The 22,299-nt window shown below is 31.9% G+C and overlaps 3 protein-coding genes across 4 annotated transcripts; 1 reads left to right on the top strand and 2 right to left on the bottom strand.

Annotated features, from left to right (window-relative positions):
- The first annotated feature begins 76 nt into the window (after positions 1–76).
- On the top strand, positions 77–4,939 carry LOC126846722 (serine/threonine-protein kinase GL21140). The gene is made up of 4 exons (XM_050586498.1): positions 77–283; positions 2,013–2,234; positions 2,633–3,392; positions 3,953–4,939. Exons 2-4 carry the CDS (start codon positions 2,096–2,098, stop codon positions 4,746–4,748), a joined length of 1,695 nt encoding a protein of 564 aa, XP_050442455.1. The 5' UTR covers positions 77–283; positions 2,013–2,095; the 3' UTR covers positions 4,749–4,939.
- On the bottom strand, positions 4,886–8,774 carry LOC126846723 (lysosomal Pro-X carboxypeptidase-like). Its single transcript, XM_050586499.1, has 8 exons — positions 8,540–8,774; positions 7,959–8,099; positions 7,408–7,700; positions 6,924–7,081; positions 6,007–6,179; positions 5,771–5,932; positions 5,501–5,688; positions 4,886–5,419 (listed from the first exon to the last, which is right to left on the bottom strand). Exons 1-8 carry the CDS (start codon positions 8,630–8,632, stop codon positions 5,215–5,217), a joined length of 1,413 nt encoding a protein of 470 aa, XP_050442456.1. The 5' UTR covers positions 8,633–8,774; the 3' UTR covers positions 4,886–5,214.
- Positions 8,775–9,395: 621 nt separating this feature from the next.
- On the bottom strand, positions 9,396–22,124 carry LOC126846343 (lysosomal Pro-X carboxypeptidase-like). 2 transcript variants are annotated; one of them, XM_050585670.1, is made up of 8 exons: positions 21,956–22,124; positions 12,397–12,537; positions 11,970–12,301; positions 11,729–11,886; positions 10,831–11,003; positions 10,552–10,710; positions 10,094–10,281; positions 9,396–9,703 (listed from the first exon to the last, which is right to left on the bottom strand). In XM_050585670.1, exons 1-8 carry the CDS (start codon positions 22,043–22,045, stop codon positions 9,499–9,501), a joined length of 1,446 nt encoding a protein of 481 aa, XP_050441627.1. In that variant the 5' UTR covers positions 22,046–22,124; the 3' UTR covers positions 9,396–9,498. The 2 variants fall into 2 exon arrangements, with proteins under 2 accessions (XP_050441627.1, XP_050441626.1); XM_050585669.1 differs by lacking the exon at positions 21,956–22,124 and adding an exon at positions 13,036–13,332.
- Between the last annotated feature and the right edge of the window lie 175 nt (positions 22,125–22,299).

Here is a 22,299-nt window from a genome sequence, read left to right as displayed (position 1 = left end):
AAATGAAGTTGGTCATTCTAAAACAATGTGGGCAGCGGCCGCTCATCCTTATCTCTCTCTTATCGTATTCGTGTGTTTTTCATTCATATGAATATGGTAGATATTTATTTTCGAAGGTTTAAAGTTTTGTTCTCAGAGTTGGCTGTTACGCTCAGTATACTATACTACTGGTGCTTCAGCGTACTATATTTAACTCGGTTTCTTTAAGAGTCCAAACACTAATGTTCCTATAGATAACAGTCCAGCACTCACCACAATCCACATTGATTTAAGATTTCTTTAAGTAAGTAAAAAATTGTAATACAATTTAAACTTTTTGGTTAATTTAAAGTATAGTCATAAATTCTAGATAGGTATCATCGTGAACGAACAGATCTAACAAATGTCGCTACCAAAGATTCTATACTTTTTAAGTTGTTTCTTAACCCCTACTATCTTAAAACGTGTAACAATTTCCGAAGTATTACTACTAAAGTAACTACAAACATCAATAATATCAATACTAGAAATAAAATGGCTCAAACTCAAAATCGTATATAAATATTTAGGGTTATCTCCGGGTGTCTTATAACCTTTATACAGCCAAATTAAGTATAATAACATCACAATTTGTGACTCATCATATGAAAGATACTTTCACTAAACCATAAAAAAACAATAAAAATATTTTATTTTTTCACATGAGCCTTTCTTGAAAAATATGAATTTTTTTTTATTTAACTTAACAAAAGTAATAGAACTCCCATTTTTATTAAATTCTATATTATCCAGTAGGTAGTTTTTAAAAATTGGTATTTTTCATAAAATATGTTTTCTGTAAAATTATTTGATAATAGGTATGTATTACAATATGTATAAAAAAATTTTTTTAGAAAGTTAGGTAAATGTTAATTTTTAATACATAACTATTAGCTATTCCTTATTTTAACATTTAAGTAGGAATACATTTATTTAGTCTAGAAGCAAACATTTTTAATTCATTTAACTTCAAAAAAAATTATTTTAAAATAAATTACTGACATTTATTTTAGAAAGTAATTATTGTATCTTTTGGTACTACCGTCAATATAATACTAGTAACACATAATAAGAAAACCTAATCTATAATGATAACCTCTTTGTTTACAACACAGACTTAAATATGGCTTAGTTGAGATTTCATGCTGACACTTCAATGCAGGGTATTTTCATTAATACCGTGCATTTCAATTTATACATTTTTAAAAAAAATTCTAAGAATTTTTAAATTATACTTTTTTTAATGATTAATCAATTATTTCAGCTTATTATGTTTTGTCAGTATTGATTTTAGACCATTTATTTATTTATTAACTACACAATAGGCACTATTGTACCGATGGCGGGTATCACAATGGTCAACATTTATTATAGCTTACTGTTGCATTACTATTAAAAAAAACTTACTTACTCGCACTACATGTTTGTACTATGTTTTGTCACTATATTGTTTTTACGGAGAACTAAAATTATCTAAAGATTTTCTACTGAGTTTTGTGATATTGTCACTATATATGAAATTTGTATTTGAAATATCAACAAGTATATTTATCTTTCTCTTTTATCTGGATTCATGTCTGATATGTGCTAGTATGTTAATATTGTAACACCCATAACTCTTAGTTTTAAAGACTATCACTCTCATATGAGTACTGAATTAATATATTTGTTATATAGATTGAAATTTTTTTTAAACAGCGTACATGTTATCTGATTTTTTTTTAATTATCCAATTATTTCATCATAAACTTACAAACCTATAATAGTAGTTCAAAAACCAAGTTTCTGTATTTATTTTAATCAGATATTGTAATCAATAATAGTTATCAATAGAATATTTCTAGTAGGTAATTATCAATTATTTTAGGGAAAACTGAACAAATTATTTTTAGATCAAATCCAATAATTAAAACCTGTATAAAAATGAAATGCATTACCTATTAATTTTAGTTTATTAAAATGTAATCTAAATATTTAAAATTTATTTGTTACAGACATTTTTCATTATGTGGTTAACTTGTCCTTCCAAATTACATAATTTCAAAAATAATATGTGAGTATTTGACAATCTAAAAATATGCAAGCTGTTGCCGTAAGAACTCCTAGGTCAATTTCAGCAGAAGAATGTTCACCCAGACAAAAATCCGATGTTGGAAAAGCAGCACGAAAAGCAAAACGTGTACGATTTCTTGTAAATGGTGATCGTTTTTGCAAAGGTAATGAGTAATAACTGTCTTAAAAATAATATATTGAATTTTAGCATAAATAGTTAATATAATATATTAATCGAATATTTACCCATCTTTCAAATTAAATTTATTAAATAAACAATTTCAAGTTCAATATTATGTTTTATTTATTTAAATTATAATATTTCTTCAACTAATATAAATGGAATTCTACTGTGTGAACATTAAATTATTGACAAGCGTAATGGCATATGTAATTTTTGTTTAAGTTAATTTTCACTTTTTAAATCCTACATTTGATATAATTTTCTGTATTTATTTCTTAGTCAAATTACTGTCGATTATAGTTACTATTTAGTTAGTTATAATCTAAAATAAAAACTGACACATTATAATTATAATTTACAATATCTTTGTCGTTATAGGTGTTGTTGTAGCTGTTACACATGAGCGCTATCGTTCGTTTGATAGTTTGCTCGCCGAATTATCAAACACGTTGTCTGAGAATAAACATCTACCTAGTGGAGTCAGAACGCTGTTCTCATTGGATGGACATAAAATATCTCAATTAGATGATCTCGAAGATGGCAAATTCTACATTTGCTCTGGTGGTAATAACGCAATTTTAAAAAAACTGGATTATGCAGCACTAAACAATGTTAAACCTTCTCGATCCTTGAGCAAATTACAATCCAATCATTCAGTTTTAAGTAGCCCAAGTAAACAACAATCGCAACTCAACATTAGACCTAAAATTATATTTGTCGTAAGAAGTGGCACTAGACCTCGTAAAATAATTAGAATGCTTTTAAACAAGCGCAACTCTCCGTCGTTTGAACATGTACTTTCACTCATCACCGATTCAATTAATTTGGACACCGGAGCTGTTCGCAAAGTATATGCAACATCTGGATCTCAAATAACATTGCTGAAACACTTTTTTGAATCCGACGATTTGTTTTTTGTGTATGGGTCTGAACGAGTATCACAAGATGATTTAAAACTAGATTTTGAAGAAATGAAAACCGTACAATCACATAAACGTGGCCTAAGAAAACCCCCTAATGAACTGAAAAATGGAACACATTGCATGGATGAAACTGGGAGACGAGTACCACGATTGCCAAAAACTACAAAAGCTAATAGAAACATCACTGGATCAATACCAAGCAAAGTTTTGAATAGGTATGTATGACTAATGTTTCTTGATGTATAGTTAAATATAATTTGAATTTAACATTTTGAAGATGAACTGTTTGTCTTAAGCCTTTCCATATTAAAGGCAACATTTAGGAACTGATTAATATTTGTTTCCATGTATCGATAAAAATTGAAATGTGTAACTAATAAAAATTTCCTTGGTGCGAATCTGGCTAAACACATGATTCATCTATCTGGGAAAAAAACCAAGTCTTCAAAATGTTAAATAATTATCTTAAAAGTTAATTTGTATTTAATTTTTTTTTTTACTTTTTATTTACCCTGACACACACATTACAAATAGGTAAACAACAAATATAATATAGGTTGCTTCCAACTCTTAAGACAATCTTTTTGAGGAGGATTGTAAGGCCTCTCCTAGACAGTTGCCTGCTTAAAGAGAGAGACCCATCAAATTGTTTTATTCTATACAATAAATATGTTATTTGAAATTATTCCGTAGAGAAAAATACCTCTCACGTGTAATTTGTAGTACCATGTATATAAAAATATCTAATACTTATCATTTATTTTTTTGTTTATAGATATACCATTGGCGATAGGCTAGGAGATGGAAATTTTGCAGTGGTGTACCGGTGTTATGACAAACGTAGTAATTCTGAATATGCTTTGAAAGTAATTAAGAAAATCGAAGCGCCTCAAATGAGCCAAATGATCGAAAACGAATTATCAATATTGAAAACAGTCAGTCATCCAAATATCATTAATTTGATATCCGATCTAGTGACGCCTACAGATGTTTACTTGATTACTGAACTCGTTAACGGTGGCGATTTATTTGAAGCCATTGCTAGGTGTACAGACTTTTCTGAGCGCGACACTCGTTTAATGACAAGAAATTTGGCATCAGCCTTAGCATACTTGCACGGATTGGATATTGTACACAGAGACGTAAAACCCGAAAACTTACTAGTCGAGTTTGACGACAGTGGGCACGTGCTACATCTAAAACTTGCCGATTTCGGTTTATCACAAAAAGTTACTGAACCTTTGTTCATGGTTTGTGGTACTCCCACGTATGTTGCACCTGAAATTCTCACACAGGAGGGATACGGTGTCAAAATTGACATCTGGGCCGCTGGCGTCATATTGTATATACTTTTGTGCGGTTTCCCGCCATTTGTCAGTGAGAACAATAGCCAAGAAGAACTTTTCGATGATATACTTAGTGGAACATATGGTTTCCCAGAGCCATATTGGGACAATGTGTCTGAAGAAGCCAAGGACTTGGTTTGCTCAATGTTACAGTCGAATCCTAGCTTACGGTTTTCTGCTGAGGACGTGCTCGACCACCCATGGTGTGATGAGTACGAGTTGTGATCAACAATTACTTCCTAATTATCAATTTTTTCCGCCATTTAATCAATTTGGCAAAACAAAATACGCTATTATTGTTTTATATTAATACAATAGTAATAATAATAATGAAGTGCAATTAGACTTGTATAACTGTTACGATATTTTAATTATTATTATTTTTAATTTGAAATTGTATTTTTTTCTTTTTTTTTTTTTTGTAGTGATTTAATGTTGATCTTGTAAGGCTATTTGTTTTTAGACACCCACCAACTTTTTTTTTTGTTTTTTTTTTTTTTGTAATTTTAGCCATTGCGAAAATCAAGCCAAAATATCTTAGACTTCCTAATTGGTATTATAATTTATAATGAAAATATTAAAGTGATATACCTTATAATAAATTATTCATGTGTTTCTTAAAATTGATTATATAGTATGTACAGTTTGAGTCGCAACAAATTCTAAAACTTAACACTTTTATTGTTTTGCACTAATAGGGGCAGTGATATTTATAAATCCATTTATTTATCCAACGTTGAATTTCATTTCTAGCTTTTTTGACGGATTTCGGGTCTAAGTGGTGTGACGCCCTTAGATCCAAATGATGGGCGGTGTCCGGCATCACTATAGCTCTGACGGAAGTAGACACACTGTGCAAAACACCACCGCTTGACCACGGGTCCAGCAAACCGTTACTGAAAATTCCACTTGTATGTATTTCAACTATTATATTAGCAAGCCACTTAAACAGTTTACGACGTTAGCCCTGTACTCACCTGAATACAATGTTGGACGCCGCTTTGAGATATTTGCCGCCGTACTCCTTTTCGACCGTATCGGTCTTAGGCATCACACCGTAAGTCTGTTGACAGTAGTCTGCGTAACCCTCGAAATCCCAGCCGTACGCTTCGAATATGTCCGTGACTCCGTTAGAGCAAAGTGGCATGATCATTTCCGTGCAGGCCTGCGAAACCGATCAAAATCGACGATTACAATGCTCCAAATGTCTTATGTCACCCGACTAAGAACTGATCATTGTTTCTCACTTGATAATTCCAGCCCATCATCATTTCTTCGGGGTAAGCTGTACTGAAATTTAGACAATCGGCCGCACCGGTATGGTTGAAGTACACGCTCAGTCCGCCGAACACCGACTCGAGTAACGTCCGGTCGCCTTGCTTGTGGTCGGTCATGGACTTGCACACTTCCTAAGATAAGGTTGCACGTGTTAAGTACAATATATATTATGTTTGTAGGTCGTCGTAGTCACGAGCATTCTTACCCGTATAGGGTTGCCCGGAAGAGGCGCCAAGAAATCGGCGGGATAGGGGTAATTGACCATGGCCAACGACACGTACACTTCCCAAGCCCAAAGCTTAAGCTTGATGACGTCACTGGTCTCCTGGAGAGGTTGGCATAATTTCCAACTGTCCGATAACCACTTTTTACCTTCGTCTGTATAATATATATATATATATACATATATGTATACAAGGTGGCCATTTTATCGTGAACCACTCGATATCTCATAGGGTTTAATATTAGTAATTGAATTTTTTTTTCATAGTGTTTTTATAAAATGTGATCTCAATTTTACACACATTTTTTTTTGTTACTACCCTCTCCCAAACCAATCATTTTTATATCTACTTTTGGAACTATATATGGTAATACATAAAAAGTTAATGAACATTCACTTTTTAAATTGAGAATAATGTACTACACACCAGTTTTGGGTCGCACTGTATAAAAAACACTATGAAATAAAAAATGCAATTTTATTGTTAAACCCTATGACATATTGAGTGGTTCACGATAAAATGATCACTCTGCATATCAATAATTTTCAACAATAAACCGCTAATATAATACTTTAATAATTATTATACTAGTAACTTATATAAAATTGCTAAAGAAAGACATATTTCCTCATATAACCTTATAATGTAATCATACAACAGATGAGCACAATAGCAAAGTATAAAGGATCGCCCAAATGAAATGGTAGCTATAGCCTATAAAATTGTGGAGTTATTGGACTACCTACCTAATGTAGCCTGACAACTATTTTTTTTTCGGGGGGGGGGCAGAACTAGTTATTTAAGTCATAGATAACTGGATGGTAATTCAGTTTTTAACTAAAGTCAAACCGTTAGAAATGTTTTATGTTATCCTGTACTTGACAATATTACCTATTACCTGATTCGGTGACGTTATCGATTGCTTTCCAAGATGCCCGTATCGATGCTCCACATTCTGCACTAGTATCCGTGTACACATTCGAGGTCACGTTGTAGAACGCGTTGCAGGGAGTCATCCCGGTAAACTGCCATATAGGGGCCGAAGACGCAATGGCTCTACTCAAAAGGTAAAATTCGCACTTAGGATACAATAGTTATAAAACTGTATACACGCGGTGGTGGTTTTCGGAAATCTGGATTTGAGTTTCAGACACAAATTACACACAGACAGTAGTAATCCTCCGACCCATATAACATAGTCGGTCTCACCACACTCTTGTCTAAGTCAACTTTAAGTCTCTCTCATTGGAATTCTCTTGTCGCATAAAACACCTGCCGCTACTCTCCACTCGATCCAACCACACGTAATCCTAATAACTATGATATGACTATATGTGTAAGGGTAAGCTATGATTATTTTGTTTTTTTATATATATATATACCCTTCGACCACCGTGGGGTACTTCATTCGAAACCAGGAAGCCAGCATGCCTCCGTACGAGCCGCCAAAAGCTATGACGGGGTTGGAATGTTTACCAGTTTTTGGACAGGGCGGACCGCGTAAGTGCGCTATCAAGTCGACAAAGTCGGCCAGGGCTTGTTGCGAATTCAAGTAGCCCAACCGGTCGCCTTTAAATGATTCTTCGTGTCCATAAGGCAGAGACTCTCCATAATACCTGTGCTCGGCAAATACCACCAACGCTTGGAATCGCTCTGCTATTTCCCACACAAAACCCTATAATTTCGACATTGTCCCATTATTTTGATTATCCGACTCCGGGAATAAACATTAATTTGCACTTATCATAGGATCGTTGTAGGCACCGAACGCACCTTGTTAATATTTTTAATCTATCATTATAATTCTAATCATTGAAACCGGCTCATGTTGATTTAAATATAAAAAGCTCCAGTTGCCAGCAGCTCTCGGAGAGTTGGATATTGTAAATCAGCAATCAGATTAACATCACAATAAATCCAATGGGTTGCTCACCGTATTGTCGCAGAAGACTTCGATTGTATCTTCACCGCCGGCATAAAAGAAAATCGGACCTCTTTTTGAATTCCAATACGTATCGTTGATGAGGTATTTCAAGTTAAACGTATGGCCGTTTGAAAAACTAAAATGGTCTACCTAATAACGATAAAACATTTGTGGATAAATTTTTTTCGAAAAAGGCTTCCTCTTGGATATTTTTACAATAACGAGCGATAAGGCCAATGACATTAGCTTAAGTAGTAGTATATTGTATGTTAATCCATAATATGACTTAGTTAAAATTATTTTAATAATATCTAAGTGTAAAGATTAAAATATTAGATTATGTACTATGTACGAGTACAGGTAATAGTTGGCCTTAATTGTTAACATTTAACATCAATAATTATCATATTCATATTTTTCAAACTAAAACTAATTATGTCCATTATTTTGTAGGTAACAGTTTTTCTTTTACGAATTTACTCATTAATATGTTGATCGTTTATTAGAATTGCTAATAAACATTTTCAAGCTTAAAGTTATTGAAAAATTTGCCAATTATTTCTACAATGAGATATTTAATATATACTTACCGGTACTGTGATGTATTCAACGTCATAAACATAGCCGCTCAAAACGGACTTTAAAATTAACGGCAAAATTAAATAGAATTTTATGATTGACATCTCTTAGACTATAAAATCGTACTGTTACCGAATATTATAGATATTATATTATGTTGGTAAAATAGAAAACAAATTCTAGTCATAACCAACAAACTTTTTTTTTTCAATCTATGTTTACGTGTAATCGTGGGCGTCGAACTAAAGTGTTAGCGCTTAGCAAACGAAGATAAGATTACTAACTTTTTAGTATCTAACTAAAAAAATATAGGTATAAATCTCATATTACATTATTAAGTGTCATGGACGGCTAATGACAGAAATTGAGTAGGCGGTTCGTATAATAATTATTAATCAAGCTATTCACAGGTATAGTTGCATATTATAAGCAACAAAATTCTAGCAAAACACTAGACAGAAATATGGGACTTAGTTAGTATGAAAACATAATGAAATTTATAAAATTTAAACTAGATTTTTCAATTTTTAGCTACTTAAAAATTTGCACAAAAAACTTTTTTAAATATGTTATGAAAAAGAACACTATTAAATTACAATTCTTCCGTATGAGTTTCATTTCAACACATAATAATAAGTCATCAAGTAACGTGGTCGTGAACTAATGATGCACAATAAATTTATGGAATATAGCATTGCCCAAGTCCAAAAAAAATTGTTTTTTTTTTATTCTTTAGATTTTATGGAACTGTCTGCATAGGTAATATAAGTTTGAGGCATTTAGAAAATACATTAGTACACATATCCAGTGAAACCATAGGCATTATTTATACATTTTTAATCATCAAAATGTCCATCTTTTTTTTAAAAAAAAAAACATTTTACTGCAATCATGACTTACGGTCATAGATACATACAAAAAATATTTGTTTTGTCAGACCAGTAATCGATGATGAGGTTTGCATCAAGATTTAGTTGTTTTTGCGGTAACCGTCAACCCATCTTTTAATAGTTTTTTTGTAGTACTTCCTGGCTTCGGTCACCGATTGAGGGTCCTCGGCGTTCGACGCTCTCAAGTCCAAATGGTGTGCAGCATCTGGCATTATGACAGCTTGTACGGTGTTAGAAATGTCGTGCAACACTCCACCGCTAGACCAAGGATCCAATAGGCCATTACTGAAACGATATAAGTAAATTTAACAGACTTTAATTCACTTTCTAGGGACTTAAGTTAGGACTTGGGCCCCTGACAAATGACAGTCTTTCAGACTCCTGTACTGGCGGTGCCATATTGATGTTATTATTGTAAACATTTTAACAAAATACCCACAAATGTACACTTGTGGGTATTTTGTTATGAAGTTCGACCTTTTAAAAACTCTGAAGTTCAGTAAAAATGATAAACCTTACTTGGGGGCTGTGCTCGATTGGTTGCTGACAATTTGTTTAGATCCTGAACGAGTTAAAACGGATTGTAACTTCCCTAGCCCTTCTCCCCACTAGTTGTGCCAATGGTGTACCTGCTCTATGCCTAATTAAAATATCAGCTGTTACGCTCTATTTTACCTAAATATGATGTTTGACGATGCGATGAGGTGTTTACCGCCGTAAATCTTCTCGGCTAAACCTATTGCCGGATAAACGCCGTATTCTTTATAACAATAATCAGCGTCTTCTGTATAATTTTGCGGAGACTTCTCAAATATATCTTTGATGCCGTTAGTACACAAGGGAATCATCAACTCGGTGCAAATCTGCATATAATACAATATGTTTTATAGTTTTAAAAAAAATAACACAGAAATAGAGTTGTACCACCGACCAAAGGTGTGTTTAGGATTATCTAAAAAAAGAGTTTATAATAATATTCAAACTAAATAATTATTAATAGTTAAATTCTGAGGTTCCGTTAGTAAACAGCCCCCTCTTCAGTCATTCATGTCGTATGTGTACATATTATGTCTTCAAATTGTCTTATTGTTTGAACTAACTTATTGTAAATATTAAAAAAATATATTACATACTTGGTAAGAAAATGCTTTTCTACTAGGCTTAACCGTACCATGAACATCAAGACATTGGGAAGAACCGGTGTAGTTGAAGTACACTTTCAAACCCTCGAAGACCGATGATAAAAGTGTATAACAGTCGCTTTGAGAATTTGTTAATGGCTTACAAAATTCCTAAACATTTACCAGAAACATATTGAATGTAAAAAAATGTTAATTTTTTTTTCAATATTATCGGTCAACAATAATTATGATGTTGGTCTGATTTGAAACTTGAAAAATACTTGAGGTTACCTTAATAGGATTTCCCGGCAATGGCATCAAAAAATCGGCAGGATACGGATAATTCGCCATAGCCATATTTTCATATGCTCTTTTAGCCCAACTTTTTAGCTTTGTAACGTCGGTAGAATTTTTTAAAGGCCAACAGAGTTTCCATTGATTTGATAACCATTCTTTACCTTTGTCTGAAAGTAACCCATTTTATTATTATTACATTATAATTTACAATCCAAGGAAATATGATTGTAGTGCGATTGCGTATAAAAAAAATATATTGGTCATAACTCCAAATATGAACTAACGTTTAGACCGAACCCCCCCTCCGACTTTATTCAAAATAACAATGCATGTCTGTTTCGATGAAAAAAATGTTTTTTTTTTTATTATTTTGGCTATGGTTGTAAAAAGTAGTTTGAGTTTTTATCTTGACCTCTTTTTTTTTATCCTTTTTTTATAAAAAAGGATCTGATTTTTTTTGTATCTTCGGCTACAAAAAAAATTATTAAAAATCAGTTTATTCTGTAAAATAATCGCATCATCCTGAAAATGTTTTTTCGCATAATATAATAAGATCACTAAAATTGAATTTATGATATAAAAAGTAGTTTTTGACATTTTCATGTCTTAGCTCTGGCACATAACCGAAAAAATTGTTTACGTGTTGGCCTAAATTTGAGCATTTCCCTAATATTTTTTTCAGAAAGCTGAAATTATTTTACATAAAAATCTGATTTTTAATACATTTTTTGACGGCCGAAGATGCTGCTATAAAAAATTGAAATACAAGAAGTACCAAGTGAGAGACATGCAGTGTAATTTTCGAAAAATTCGGAGGGAGGGGGTCGGCCCAAACGTTTGGTTATATTTGGCATTTTAACCATAATATTTGCCATACAACTAATATATTTACCTGTTGTAGTGACGTCATCGATGGCTTTCCACGAAGATCGAATTGTCTGACCACACTCTTTGCTGGTTGCCATATAGACAGATGACGCCACTCTGTAGAATGCGTTGCAAGGTGTCAGTCCTTCAATAAGCCATATCGGAGCCGACGAAGCAATAGCCCTAGAGATAATTAAATGGCGCTTACACTTTTCCATTATAAATTCCGTTATAAATAAAGTACGCTTTAGTATATTGTTACTTACCCTTCGGCAGAAGCGGGATACTTCATCCTTAACCAAGCGGCCAGTATACCCCCGTATGATCCGCCAAAAACGATAACCGGATTGGATCTTGTGTCCACCGTTTGAGTATCGTACTCGCCATAATCAATCGTGGGTGGTTTGTCATGTGATTTTGGTCTTAAGTGCTCAATCAAATCCACGTAGTCGGCAAGTGCTTGTTGCGACGTTAAGTAACCTATATGCTGCTTGTCGTCGAACGAAGCATTCCCATACGGCAAGGAGTCACCGTAGTACCTGTGCTCGGCGAATACCACAAGCGCTTTAAACTCTTCAGCAATCTCCCACATGAAACCCTAAAAAAAAACGCATTCATTACCAACTCAAATAGAATATTTTATGTCAGTATTTGGCTTTTAACGATTGCGGTTGATCTCTTCGCCATACTTACTGTACTATTGCAAAACATTTCAATCACCCCTTCGTTACCGGTATAAAAAAATATTGGTCCATTGGACGAATCCCAGTAGGAATCATTTATCAGATATTTCATCTTAAATGTATCATTTTTAGTAAAACTAAAATGGTCAACCTGAAAAAATAAAAATCAAGTTGTACTGACATTTACTTATAAAAATTCAATGTTAAGCAATCAGAAAAAACTAATGAACTCGATTACTTTCTACTACTACCGCTAATAAGAAATTTGACAACAAGCTAAAATTTTACATTAAATAAAAAAAAATTTACTGTATGCCAGCACGCAGAGGTGGGCATTTTTTATTTAAATTAAAAGTTAAATTTTTTCTATGTCTTATTATTTAGGTATATCTATTTAAATTTTAATTTTTACCAACAATAATTGTTTTCGGTTTTTTTAAATAAAAAGAGTGAACGTTTTAAGGTTTTGAATCTGATTGATGAGAAGAACCATTCGGTTGAGACTTCTAATCGATTGATGAGCTTATATTAAAAACCCGCTGTTTAAAAAGTATTACATAAAAAAAAAACAATTAAGTAGATACTGTGTAATTTTATTTTATAAATGTACCTAATTGTTAATTTTGAATAGTAATTCTACTAGACTTACCGGCACTGTGAAATATTTCGTCTCGTATACATAACTTGGTAGAGCACTTTTTAAAGTGATCACCAGGAAAATCAATAATAGATTATTCATCTTCTTCGCATAAATTCTATATTAAGTACTTGCTATTAATTGGATTTGGCCCAGCGGCTAAAAAAGTTATCGCAGGTCTGGATACAGAATTCATGTATGTATAGAAAAACATAAATAACAAATATATTAATTTTCGAAGTTGTTTTCAACGTTTTATACTGGTTTTTACTGTAATTTCCTTATTTACTCGTACATTACACTGAGTGATAAAACACAGGTCCAGGCCATTGTTTTGCTCCCTACAGTAAATTTTGACAGCTATTAAACTACATTTTTGAGGACAATTTATTTTTGTTTTGCGATGCAGCTGCGACAACTGACGGTACACAAATAAAAAAATCTAATTTTGATAGCTCTATTTTTCACAAAACCAACAGGTACACATCGCACGGTCAACAACAATAAGGCCATAACTCAAAAAAAGCAAATGTTCAGGAAATCAATATTAGAAATTAGAACAAAATTCTCATATTTTCACTGAACAAAAAATTATCTCGGAAGTTCTTACATAATTATAACTTTGTTGTGATTTTAATTACATAATTTGAACAATTTATTTATTTTTCTATATCACTACTATTGTCCCATGCTTCGCATATGCCATATAGAACACTGGCCCTTCTTTGGCTGAAAGAAATATTTCTTTGATTATTAATTAAGTCATATAAGTACACATTTATTTTTATTTTCTTATTGATTAATTTAATACAGTCTGTACATTTCAGCAATAGTTAACTACCGTCGATATACTCCCTTTGAGTTTGTGCTCTTAAATAATGAGAGCTTATACGAGGAAATGAATCAATGTAGTTTAACACTTCTTGTTTCATTTTTTCTGAAATGTGGTTATGGTTATCATGTTTACCCTGTTTCGCTGGTTCCCATACTCCTGCAGTATTCAACTTATTAAAATAGTTTCTTATTATTTTGTCACTTATTACTAGGGTTGATTCAAACATTTTTTTCCAACTTCTTCTTCTTCTAAAAAATATTGCTAATTTGTCTATTAGAATTGGGTGTTTTCATTTAATATTTAGGTAAAACTGGAACTGCATGTCTTGCAATAAACTCACGTTGTCTTTCTTTATCACCCATTTCCCAAAACTTTTTATTAATTTTATTTCTGATTTCTAAATTTAATATAGAGTTACACTTATAACGGCAATTTTCTCAAGAAGGTTTAAATGATTTTGACTTGACAATCAACCCTAATGCAATTACATATTCTTCACCACGGTGATTGATTTGTTCCATAACAATAAAATTATTAGTTTCTGCTAAAGTTTCCGATTCATTTTGACTTGGTTGTGTTACAATATTTTGTACAGATTGAAAACTTGAATGTGTTGGTTCAACTTCAATAATATCATTCCAAATATTCCAAACCAGGTAAAGAGTAAAAAGTATCACCCTATAAAAGTTAAATAATTCATTATGTTAATAATTAAATTATACTATGCATAGTGCAAAACAGAGTAACCTACAAAATAACAGATATGGCTTTAGAAAAATGTTATGTTAATAAACAGTATAAATATTATTAAACACAATCATACATTAGTGAAGTAGGTACTTACATTGAATTCAGGAAGTGGTCTATCAATATTTTCCTTAGTGGTTGAGTATTCATCATCTTGAAGAAAACAATTATTATTATTGTTATTTGTAGTCACTTTCTAATAAAAAAAAATCATAATAATGTATAAATACAATGAAATTGAGAAGGTCTATATTACTGAACTGCTGAACTGTATATTCGGTTGCCTATATCCAGGGGCATATGTACTGAACTACTGAAATGCGCTACCCCTCCAAACATAGTTATTTTTTTATAGCAACTTTTGGAACCTAAAAGGTAACGCATTTAATTTTATTACATTTCATTAACATTTTAAATTGAGAATAATGTACTAACAATTTTGATTGGTCAATCACCGTTTTTTAATTAGTATTTTTGAAGTTTTAAGTTTAGGACGGGAGGAAGGGTGGTGTACAGTATTTATTTCAACTGTGCGCATTGCTCAACCACACATCCCCTCCTATCCTAACTTTCAAACTCTAATTGCTTTAAAAATAATTAATAAAACCCGGTTAACCCAGTGACAAATGGCTTGGATTAATTAAAAAAATTACCCTGTGCTTATATATAACTTTTGGTGTATTTTGACCGAAAAAGTGCCACATATAATAATTAATGTTATACGTTATGACAGCGTCGCACGATAAATCGTTCACAATCGTTTGATTTTTGGGTATAAAATAGTTTTTCTTTGATCTACCGACAATCGTTCGCATTAGCGTTGTGAAAAAGGTAAAACGTTCGTTGTCGTGAATATTATTAGGTTGTAGTTTTTGTATTTCAATATCGTGACCTTGCAGCGAGATTAAATTGAAAATAAAACGGGAGAACACATTTTATAAAAACGATGAAAAAAAAATTAAATTATAAATTAAACCAAGTGAGATATTGAGTAGACTACCGGTTCTCAAACTGTGACGCTCGTCTTCCTTGGGAGATCCATGCACTGAACAGGGTAGGCACGAGGTAAATATTGATATTTTTAGATCAACGATAATTTCAAAAGATAACGCACTAAAGCGAGTATTTGTAATTAAATTATTCAAAGTAGGCGCGATTATTTTATTTTTAGGGATGCGTGAACCAAAAAAGTTTGGGAACTGCTGGAGTAAACCACGGTAAAAAAAAATCACCTGTATATACGTATTATTTAAACAACCAGTCACATTATCAACATATATTAAAATACACTGATTACATAAACATATTATGTAAATTTAATCTATGTTATTACTGAGTCAAATGTCAAACCTCCATTCCGACCTCGTTGCGCACATGATCAATTTTTTGGCGACCATAGACTGTTTTGTTTAACTAACCTAACCTAACGGGATGATTATTTTATTGTAAACCACTCAATATCTTATAGGGTTTAATGAGAAATTAAATTTATTTTTTTTCAGTGTTTTTTATAAAATGTTATCTTAGTTTTTCTCAATTTTTTACATTTTGTTTTTTGTGTTGCCCCTTCCAAACTAATTATTTTCATATCAACTTTTGAAACTTAAATGGTAACGCATATATTTTATTTCCTTTTTAAATTAACAATATTATACTAAAAATGTTGATTGGTTGGTAACCAGTATTTTGAACAACTATTTTTTATTATACATAACACATAACTTAATAGATAAAACTCTTTTTTTTACGTAAGTCATGACAGTTATTTTTTATCAATATTTATGACTTAGATTTTGAGTAGAAATTATATCCATCTCAAAAAAAAAAACCAGTACAGTGGGGTCGGGGCATAATGGGGACGGGTAGGTCACAGGTTTAGAGAAATTTTTAAATCTGAAAGTGGCAAAATCACTTTGTAATAAAATAAGCATAAAAATGGTTTTTAACAAAAAAAGACACCATGCTTAAGTGTAACGGATAAGGTTTTATAGAAAGTATTAGTTATAAATATAGTTATTATAGGACTTTTGTGTTCAGATTTTTCTTATATAATATTAAATAAAAATACAAGTTATAAACTACCTATTATTTCGATGAAAAATATTATTTTAAGGACTTTATATTATTTTTTGGTGCCTTGACGTATTACATTTTGCGCGATAAATTCTTTAATAGTTCTACGCCAAAAGTATAATCGGTGATCAAGGTTTGCGTCAAGATTTAGTTGTTTTTGCGGTAGCCGTCAACCCATCTTTTAATATTTTTTTTGTAGTACTTCCTGGCTTCGGTCACCGATTGAGGGTCCTCGGCGTTCGACGCTCTCAAGTCCAAATGGTGTGCAGCATCTGGCATTATGACAGCTTGTACGGTGTTAGAAATGTCGTGCAACACTCCACCGCTAGACCAAGGATCCAATAGGCCATTACTGAAACGATATAAGTACATTTAACAGACTTTAATTCACTTTCTAGGGACTTAAGTTAGGACTTGGGCCCCTGACAAATGACAGTCCTCCAGACTCCTGTACTGGCAGTGTCATAATGATGTTATTATTGTAAACGTTTAAACAAAATACCCATAAATGTACACTTGTGGGTATTTTGTTATGAAGTTCGACCTTTTAAAAGGTTCAGTAAAAATGATAAACCTTACTTGGGGGCTGTGCTCGATTGGTTGCTGACAATCTGTTTAGACCCTGAACGAGTAAAAACGGATTGTAACTTCCCTAGCCCTTCTCCCCTCTAGTTGCGCCAATGGTGTACCTGCTCTATGCCTAATTAAAATATCAGCTGTTACGCTCTTTTTTACCTAAATATGATGTTTGACGATGCGATGAGGTGTTTACCGCCGTAAGTCTTCTCGGCTAGACCTATTGCCGGATAAACGCCGTATTGTTTATAGCACCATTGAACTTGACCTGTAGAATTCCACGGAGACTTTTCAAATATATCTTTGATGCCGTTAGTACACATGGGCATGATCAACTCGGTGCAAGTCTTCATATAATACAATACGTTTTATATAAAAAAAAAAAATCAGAAATACAGTTGTACCCCAGAAGGTATCAGTAGACGGGCGCACACCAGTTGCCTCTCAAAAACAAGGAATTGCCTCCCTTGCCAGGTACTTAATATTTTTTATCCGAATGGCCTCCCAAAGATATCTGAATTTTCCCCGGTTACCTTAATTTCTTATCGTAACTTTTTGGGTCAAAAAGTACTAGTTGCCTCCCGTGTCAGATATTTCATCCGAATCTTATCCCAAAAATATCTGATTTCAAAAAAAAAATTGTATAAATACTTTATTTTTACATAATAATAGTATTTTATGCTGTAATCATTTTTAAATGGTCAAAGTATGACAGCTATCGATATAGTTGTTATGTGTGGGTATCTCGATATCAATGTTATTATTTAAAAGGGATCTTTGGGAAGGAATTCGGATAACCTTGAGAGGCAACTCGGATGAAAAATATTGATTACCTGGCACGGAAGGCAACTAGTAGTTTATGACCCAAAATATTACGACAAGAAATAAAAGTCACTGGAGGGAATTCAGATATTCTTGGGAGGCAACTAGTATATTATTTTAGACGACTACCTGAGGATGGGAGGCAACTAGTGTGCGCCCCTGTAGACAGTGGCGTGTTAATTTGTCAAGAAAGGATATATGAGTTGGTTAACATTTAATTGACCCAAAATGACTTTGTCTCCTTACCCCATCCATCACCACCGTATCTCAACCAGTGTTAGTTTTTTTTAAAACAATTAAGAATGTCTAAAGTTAAAATACAGATGAACAAGTGGATAACTGAAAGGTGTAATTATACAATAACGATAAATGATACATAATAGTCTGTAATTCTATAAGACATAAATACTTTGCACCTTGTCAATGTTGTGACAAAGTTGTGTCTCACTCTAATTTTTTGTGTGATAATAAAGTAACATGGAAAAGCTCGATTAGTGGTTACAGATGCATGTTTAAGAACTACTTTAATATGCAAATATTTACTAGAACGCTGTAACAATAGTTTAATGAATGTTAGCTCGCTTTAAAATATGTTACCACCTACTTGGTAACTCCATCCTTTTCCGCCGAGACTAGGTGTACCCGTAGCACGAACATCAAGACATTGAGAAGAACCGGTTGAATTGAAGTACACATTCAAACCTTCAAAGACCGATGACAAAAGTGTATAATAGTCGCTTTGAGAATTTGTTAATGGCTTACAAAATTCCTAAAAATTAAACAGAAACGTATTCAATGTAAAAGAATTTTAATTTATTTTTCAATATTATCGGCCAACAATAAATTATGGTGTTGGTCTGATTTGAAACTTGACAAATACTTGAGGTTACCTTAATAGGATTTCCCGGCAATGGCATCAAAAAATTGGCAGGATACGGATAATTAGCCACCGCCATAGTTTCATATGCTCCTTTAGCCCAACCTTTTAGCCTTGCAACGTCGGTAGAATTTTTTAAAGGCCAACAGAGTTTCCATTGATTCGATAACCATTCTTTACCTTCGTCTGAAAGTAACCCATTATATTATTATTACATTATTTATGATCACAATTTACAATCCAAGGAAATATGATTGTAGTGCGATTGCGTATAAATAAAATTTAATTTAACGATATTTGCCATACAACTAAATAGAATCACCTGTTGCAGTGACGTCATTGATGGCTTTCCACGAAAAACGAATTGTTTGACCACACTCTTTGCTGGTTGTCATATAGACAGATGAGATTGCGCTGTAGAATGCGTTGCAAGGTGTCAGTCCTTCAATAAGCCATATCGGAGCCGACGAAGCAATAGCCCTAGAGATAATTAAATGGCGCTTACACTTTTCCATTATAAATTCCGTTATAAATAAAGTACGCTTTAGTATATTGTTACTTACCCTTCGGCAGAAGCGGGATACTTCATCCTTAACCAAGCGGCCAGTATACCCCCGTATGATCCGCCAAAAACGATAACCGGATTGGAGCTTGTGGTCGCACAGCCCACAGGTTGAGTATCGCTCATGCCAAAATCAATAGAGGGTGGTTTGTCAAGTGGTTTTTCTCTTAAGTACTCAATCAAATCCACGAAGTCGGCAAGTGCTTGTTGTGACGTTAAGTAGCCCAACCGCTGCTTGTCGTCGAACGAAGCATTCCCATAAGGCATTGAGTCACCGTAGTACCTGTGCTCGGCGAATACCAAAAGCGCTTTAAACTCTTCAGCAATCTCCCACATGAAACCCTAAAAAAAAAACGCATTCATTACCAATTTAAATAGAATCTCACAGTTAACAGCCGGATATCGCCCAAGTATCCTATGATATAATACATATGGTTAGACGAGCTACAATATGATATACCACGATTTATATAATAACAATGTTAATTTTTATTGCTAGTCAAACGTTCATATAATTTATTATGTCAGTATTTGGCTTTTAAAAATTATTGCGGTTGATCTATTCGCCATACTTACTGTGTTTTCGCAAAACATTTCAATCGCCCCTTCGTTACCGGTATAAAAAAATATTGGTCCATTGGACGAATCCCAGTAGGAATCATTTATCAGATATTTCATCTGAAATGTGTCATTTTGAGTAAAACTAAAATGGTCAACCTGAAAAAATAAAAATAAAGTTGTACAGACATATACTTATAAAAATGACGTGTTGGGCAAACAGAAAGTACGAACAAACTTGATTACTTTTTACTACTACTACTAATATAAAATTTGACAACAAGCTAAAATTTTACATTAAATGAAAAAAAAATTTACTGTATGCCAGCACGCAGAGATGGGCATTTTTTATTTAAATTAAAAGTTAACTCGATGACTAAACATTTTAGTCATCATATAAACTTAATTTTATAATCTTGATTAATTTAATCATACAATAACAAATACAAGTAATCATGAATGCAAATTTCAACTTTGAAGTACGATTAAATTAGTCATGATTGAAATATTTAATCATGACCAATAGTTAAATTAGTCATGATTAAAAAATTAACTTTTTTGTAGGTACACACGAATAATTTTATTAGAGATATTTAGAAATACATTTTTTCACAATTTAAAATTATTAATTAGGTATTATGTATGATTTTATTTTTAACTCGAAAACTTAAATAGGACTAAAGTCGCATTTATAATAGTTATTTAGAAAATTATAATAATATGTAATCAGTGAAATTACAAAATCCCACCCAAGTTTAAATAGTTTTTCAAATATATTAGTGTTGTATAATACCTATTCAATATTGTGTTATGACATTCATTTATCTTTACGATGGATAAATTACATTTTGTAATACGTTTTTCGTAAACACTAAACAATTTTAAATATACATATTATAAGAGAGTGGCCGTTGTACGTAAAATTATAATTTTTTGAACATGAGGATTTTTGTTTGTTGAATTTTACACTTATTAGTTATTACCTGTAGTATTTAACCTGATATGTAAAAAAAAAAACTAAAACAACTGTGTAGAATATTTTTTTGTATTATATCAATTTATTTTAAATAATATATTATAGAGATGACAGATTTAAAAATAAGACATTTTTATCTTGAGTGTTTGTTTTTCTGTTTCTTCTAAAACTACTTGATTAGTATAAATTAATTAAATGATCCTAATCAAACGAGTATTACGTAAAAAACGAATTATTAACTACAAATAACAATGATTAAAAATATTAACCATGATAGAAAAATGTAATCATAGGTAATAGTTGAATCAATCATGATTGAAAAAATTAATATAACCAATAGTTAAATTAGTCATGAGTAAAAGAAATTGATCTCGTATAATAGTCAATTAAATCTTTTTTCGTATGGTTATTTGTGGTTATACGAATAATCAACTTTTATTCGAAAAATTATTTAAATAAAATATTAACTAAATAATTCCCAACTCTGTCAGCACGCATTAATGTAACTGATTTAAGATGATATTGAAAAGTGTGCCATTTTTGTAGTTTAAGGCATATTGTTTTTTTTTTTAACCTTTTAATATCTGATTATTTAACTAATATTTAAATTTAAATTTAATTTTTATCATTATTTAATTTCCGTTTTTTTTAATGAAAAAGAGTGAAAGTTTTAAGGTTTTAAATCCGTTTGATGACTTCTAATCCATTGATGGGCTTACTCGAATACAAAATATTCAGAATGAAGACTTTTTTAATATAAAAACTTACAATAAACCATAAGGTATTAAAAACCCGTTGTTTAAAAAGTATTGCATACAAAAAGAACCCAATCAAGTAGATACTGTGTAATTTTAGATTATAAACGTACCTAATTGTTAATTTTGAATGGTAATTCTATTAACTTACCAGCACGGTGAAATATTTTGTCTCGTATACATAACTTGGTAGAGAACTTTTTAAAGTGATCACCAGGAAAATCAATAATAGATTATTCATCTTCTTCGCATAAAAAAAAACAAACAAATCTGTTATAAGGACTTGCTATTATTTGGATTAGGCCCAGCGGCTAAAAAGTTATCGCAGGTCTAGATACAGAATTCAAGTATATATAAACATTAATGCAAAATTTATTAAAACAATGTTTTATTTACAAAGCTGTTCTTACTGTTTTTTAATGTAATTTCCTTATTTACATTACATAGAGTAATAAAACACAGGTGGAAGACATTGTTTTGCGCCCTATAGTAAAA

This window comes from Adelges cooleyi, unplaced genomic scaffold (genome assembly GCF_023614345.1).
Source record: "Adelges cooleyi isolate 19-005CV unplaced genomic scaffold, UGA_ACOO_1.1 ACOO_flye_CR_arks_rails_tigmint_CR_PRNA_9, whole genome shotgun sequence".
Lineage (NCBI taxonomy): Eukaryota > Metazoa > Arthropoda > Insecta > Hemiptera > Adelgidae > Adelges > Adelges cooleyi.
Note: the sequence above shows the minus strand (reverse complement) of the source record. Positions and strands in the feature narration are given on the sequence as shown.

Excerpts from the sequence above, each read along its gene's own strand:
- LOC126846722 (XM_050586498.1), top strand. The coding sequence starts at position 2,096 with ATGCAAGCTGTTGCCGTAAGAACTCCTAGGTCAATTTCAGCAGAAGAA. Across the intron at positions 2,235-2,632 it reads TGGTGATCGTTTTTGCAAAG|GTGTTGTTGTAGCTGTTACA; the intron begins GTAATGAGTAAT and ends TTGTCGTTATAG. Across the intron at positions 3,393-3,952 it reads CCAAGCAAAGTTTTGAATAG|ATATACCATTGGCGATAGGC; the intron begins GTATGTATGACT and ends TTTTGTTTATAG.
- LOC126846723 (XM_050586499.1), bottom strand. The coding sequence starts at position 8,632 with ATGTCAATCATAAAATTCTATTTAATTTTGCCGTTAATTTTAAAGTCC. Across the intron at positions 8,100-8,539 it reads TTGAATACATCACAGTACCG|GTAGACCATTTTAGTTTTTC; the intron begins GTAAGTATATAT and ends TATCGTTATTAG. Across the intron at positions 5,420-5,500 it reads GCGTCCAACATTGTATTCAG|TAACGGTTTGCTGGACCCGT; the intron begins GTGAGTACAGGG and ends TGGAATTTTCAG.
- LOC126846343 (XM_050585670.1), bottom strand. The coding sequence starts at position 22,045 with ATGAATAATCTATTATTGATTTTCCTGGTGATCACTTTAAAAAGTTCT. Across the intron at positions 12,302-12,396 it reads AAATGTTTTGCAATAGTACA|GGTTTCATGTGGGAGATTGC; the intron begins GTAAGTATGGCG and ends GTTTTTTTTTAG. Across the intron at positions 11,887-11,969 it reads TATCCCGCTTCTGCCGAAGG|GGCTATTGCTTCGTCGGCTC; the intron begins GTAAGTAACAAT and ends AATTATCTCTAG.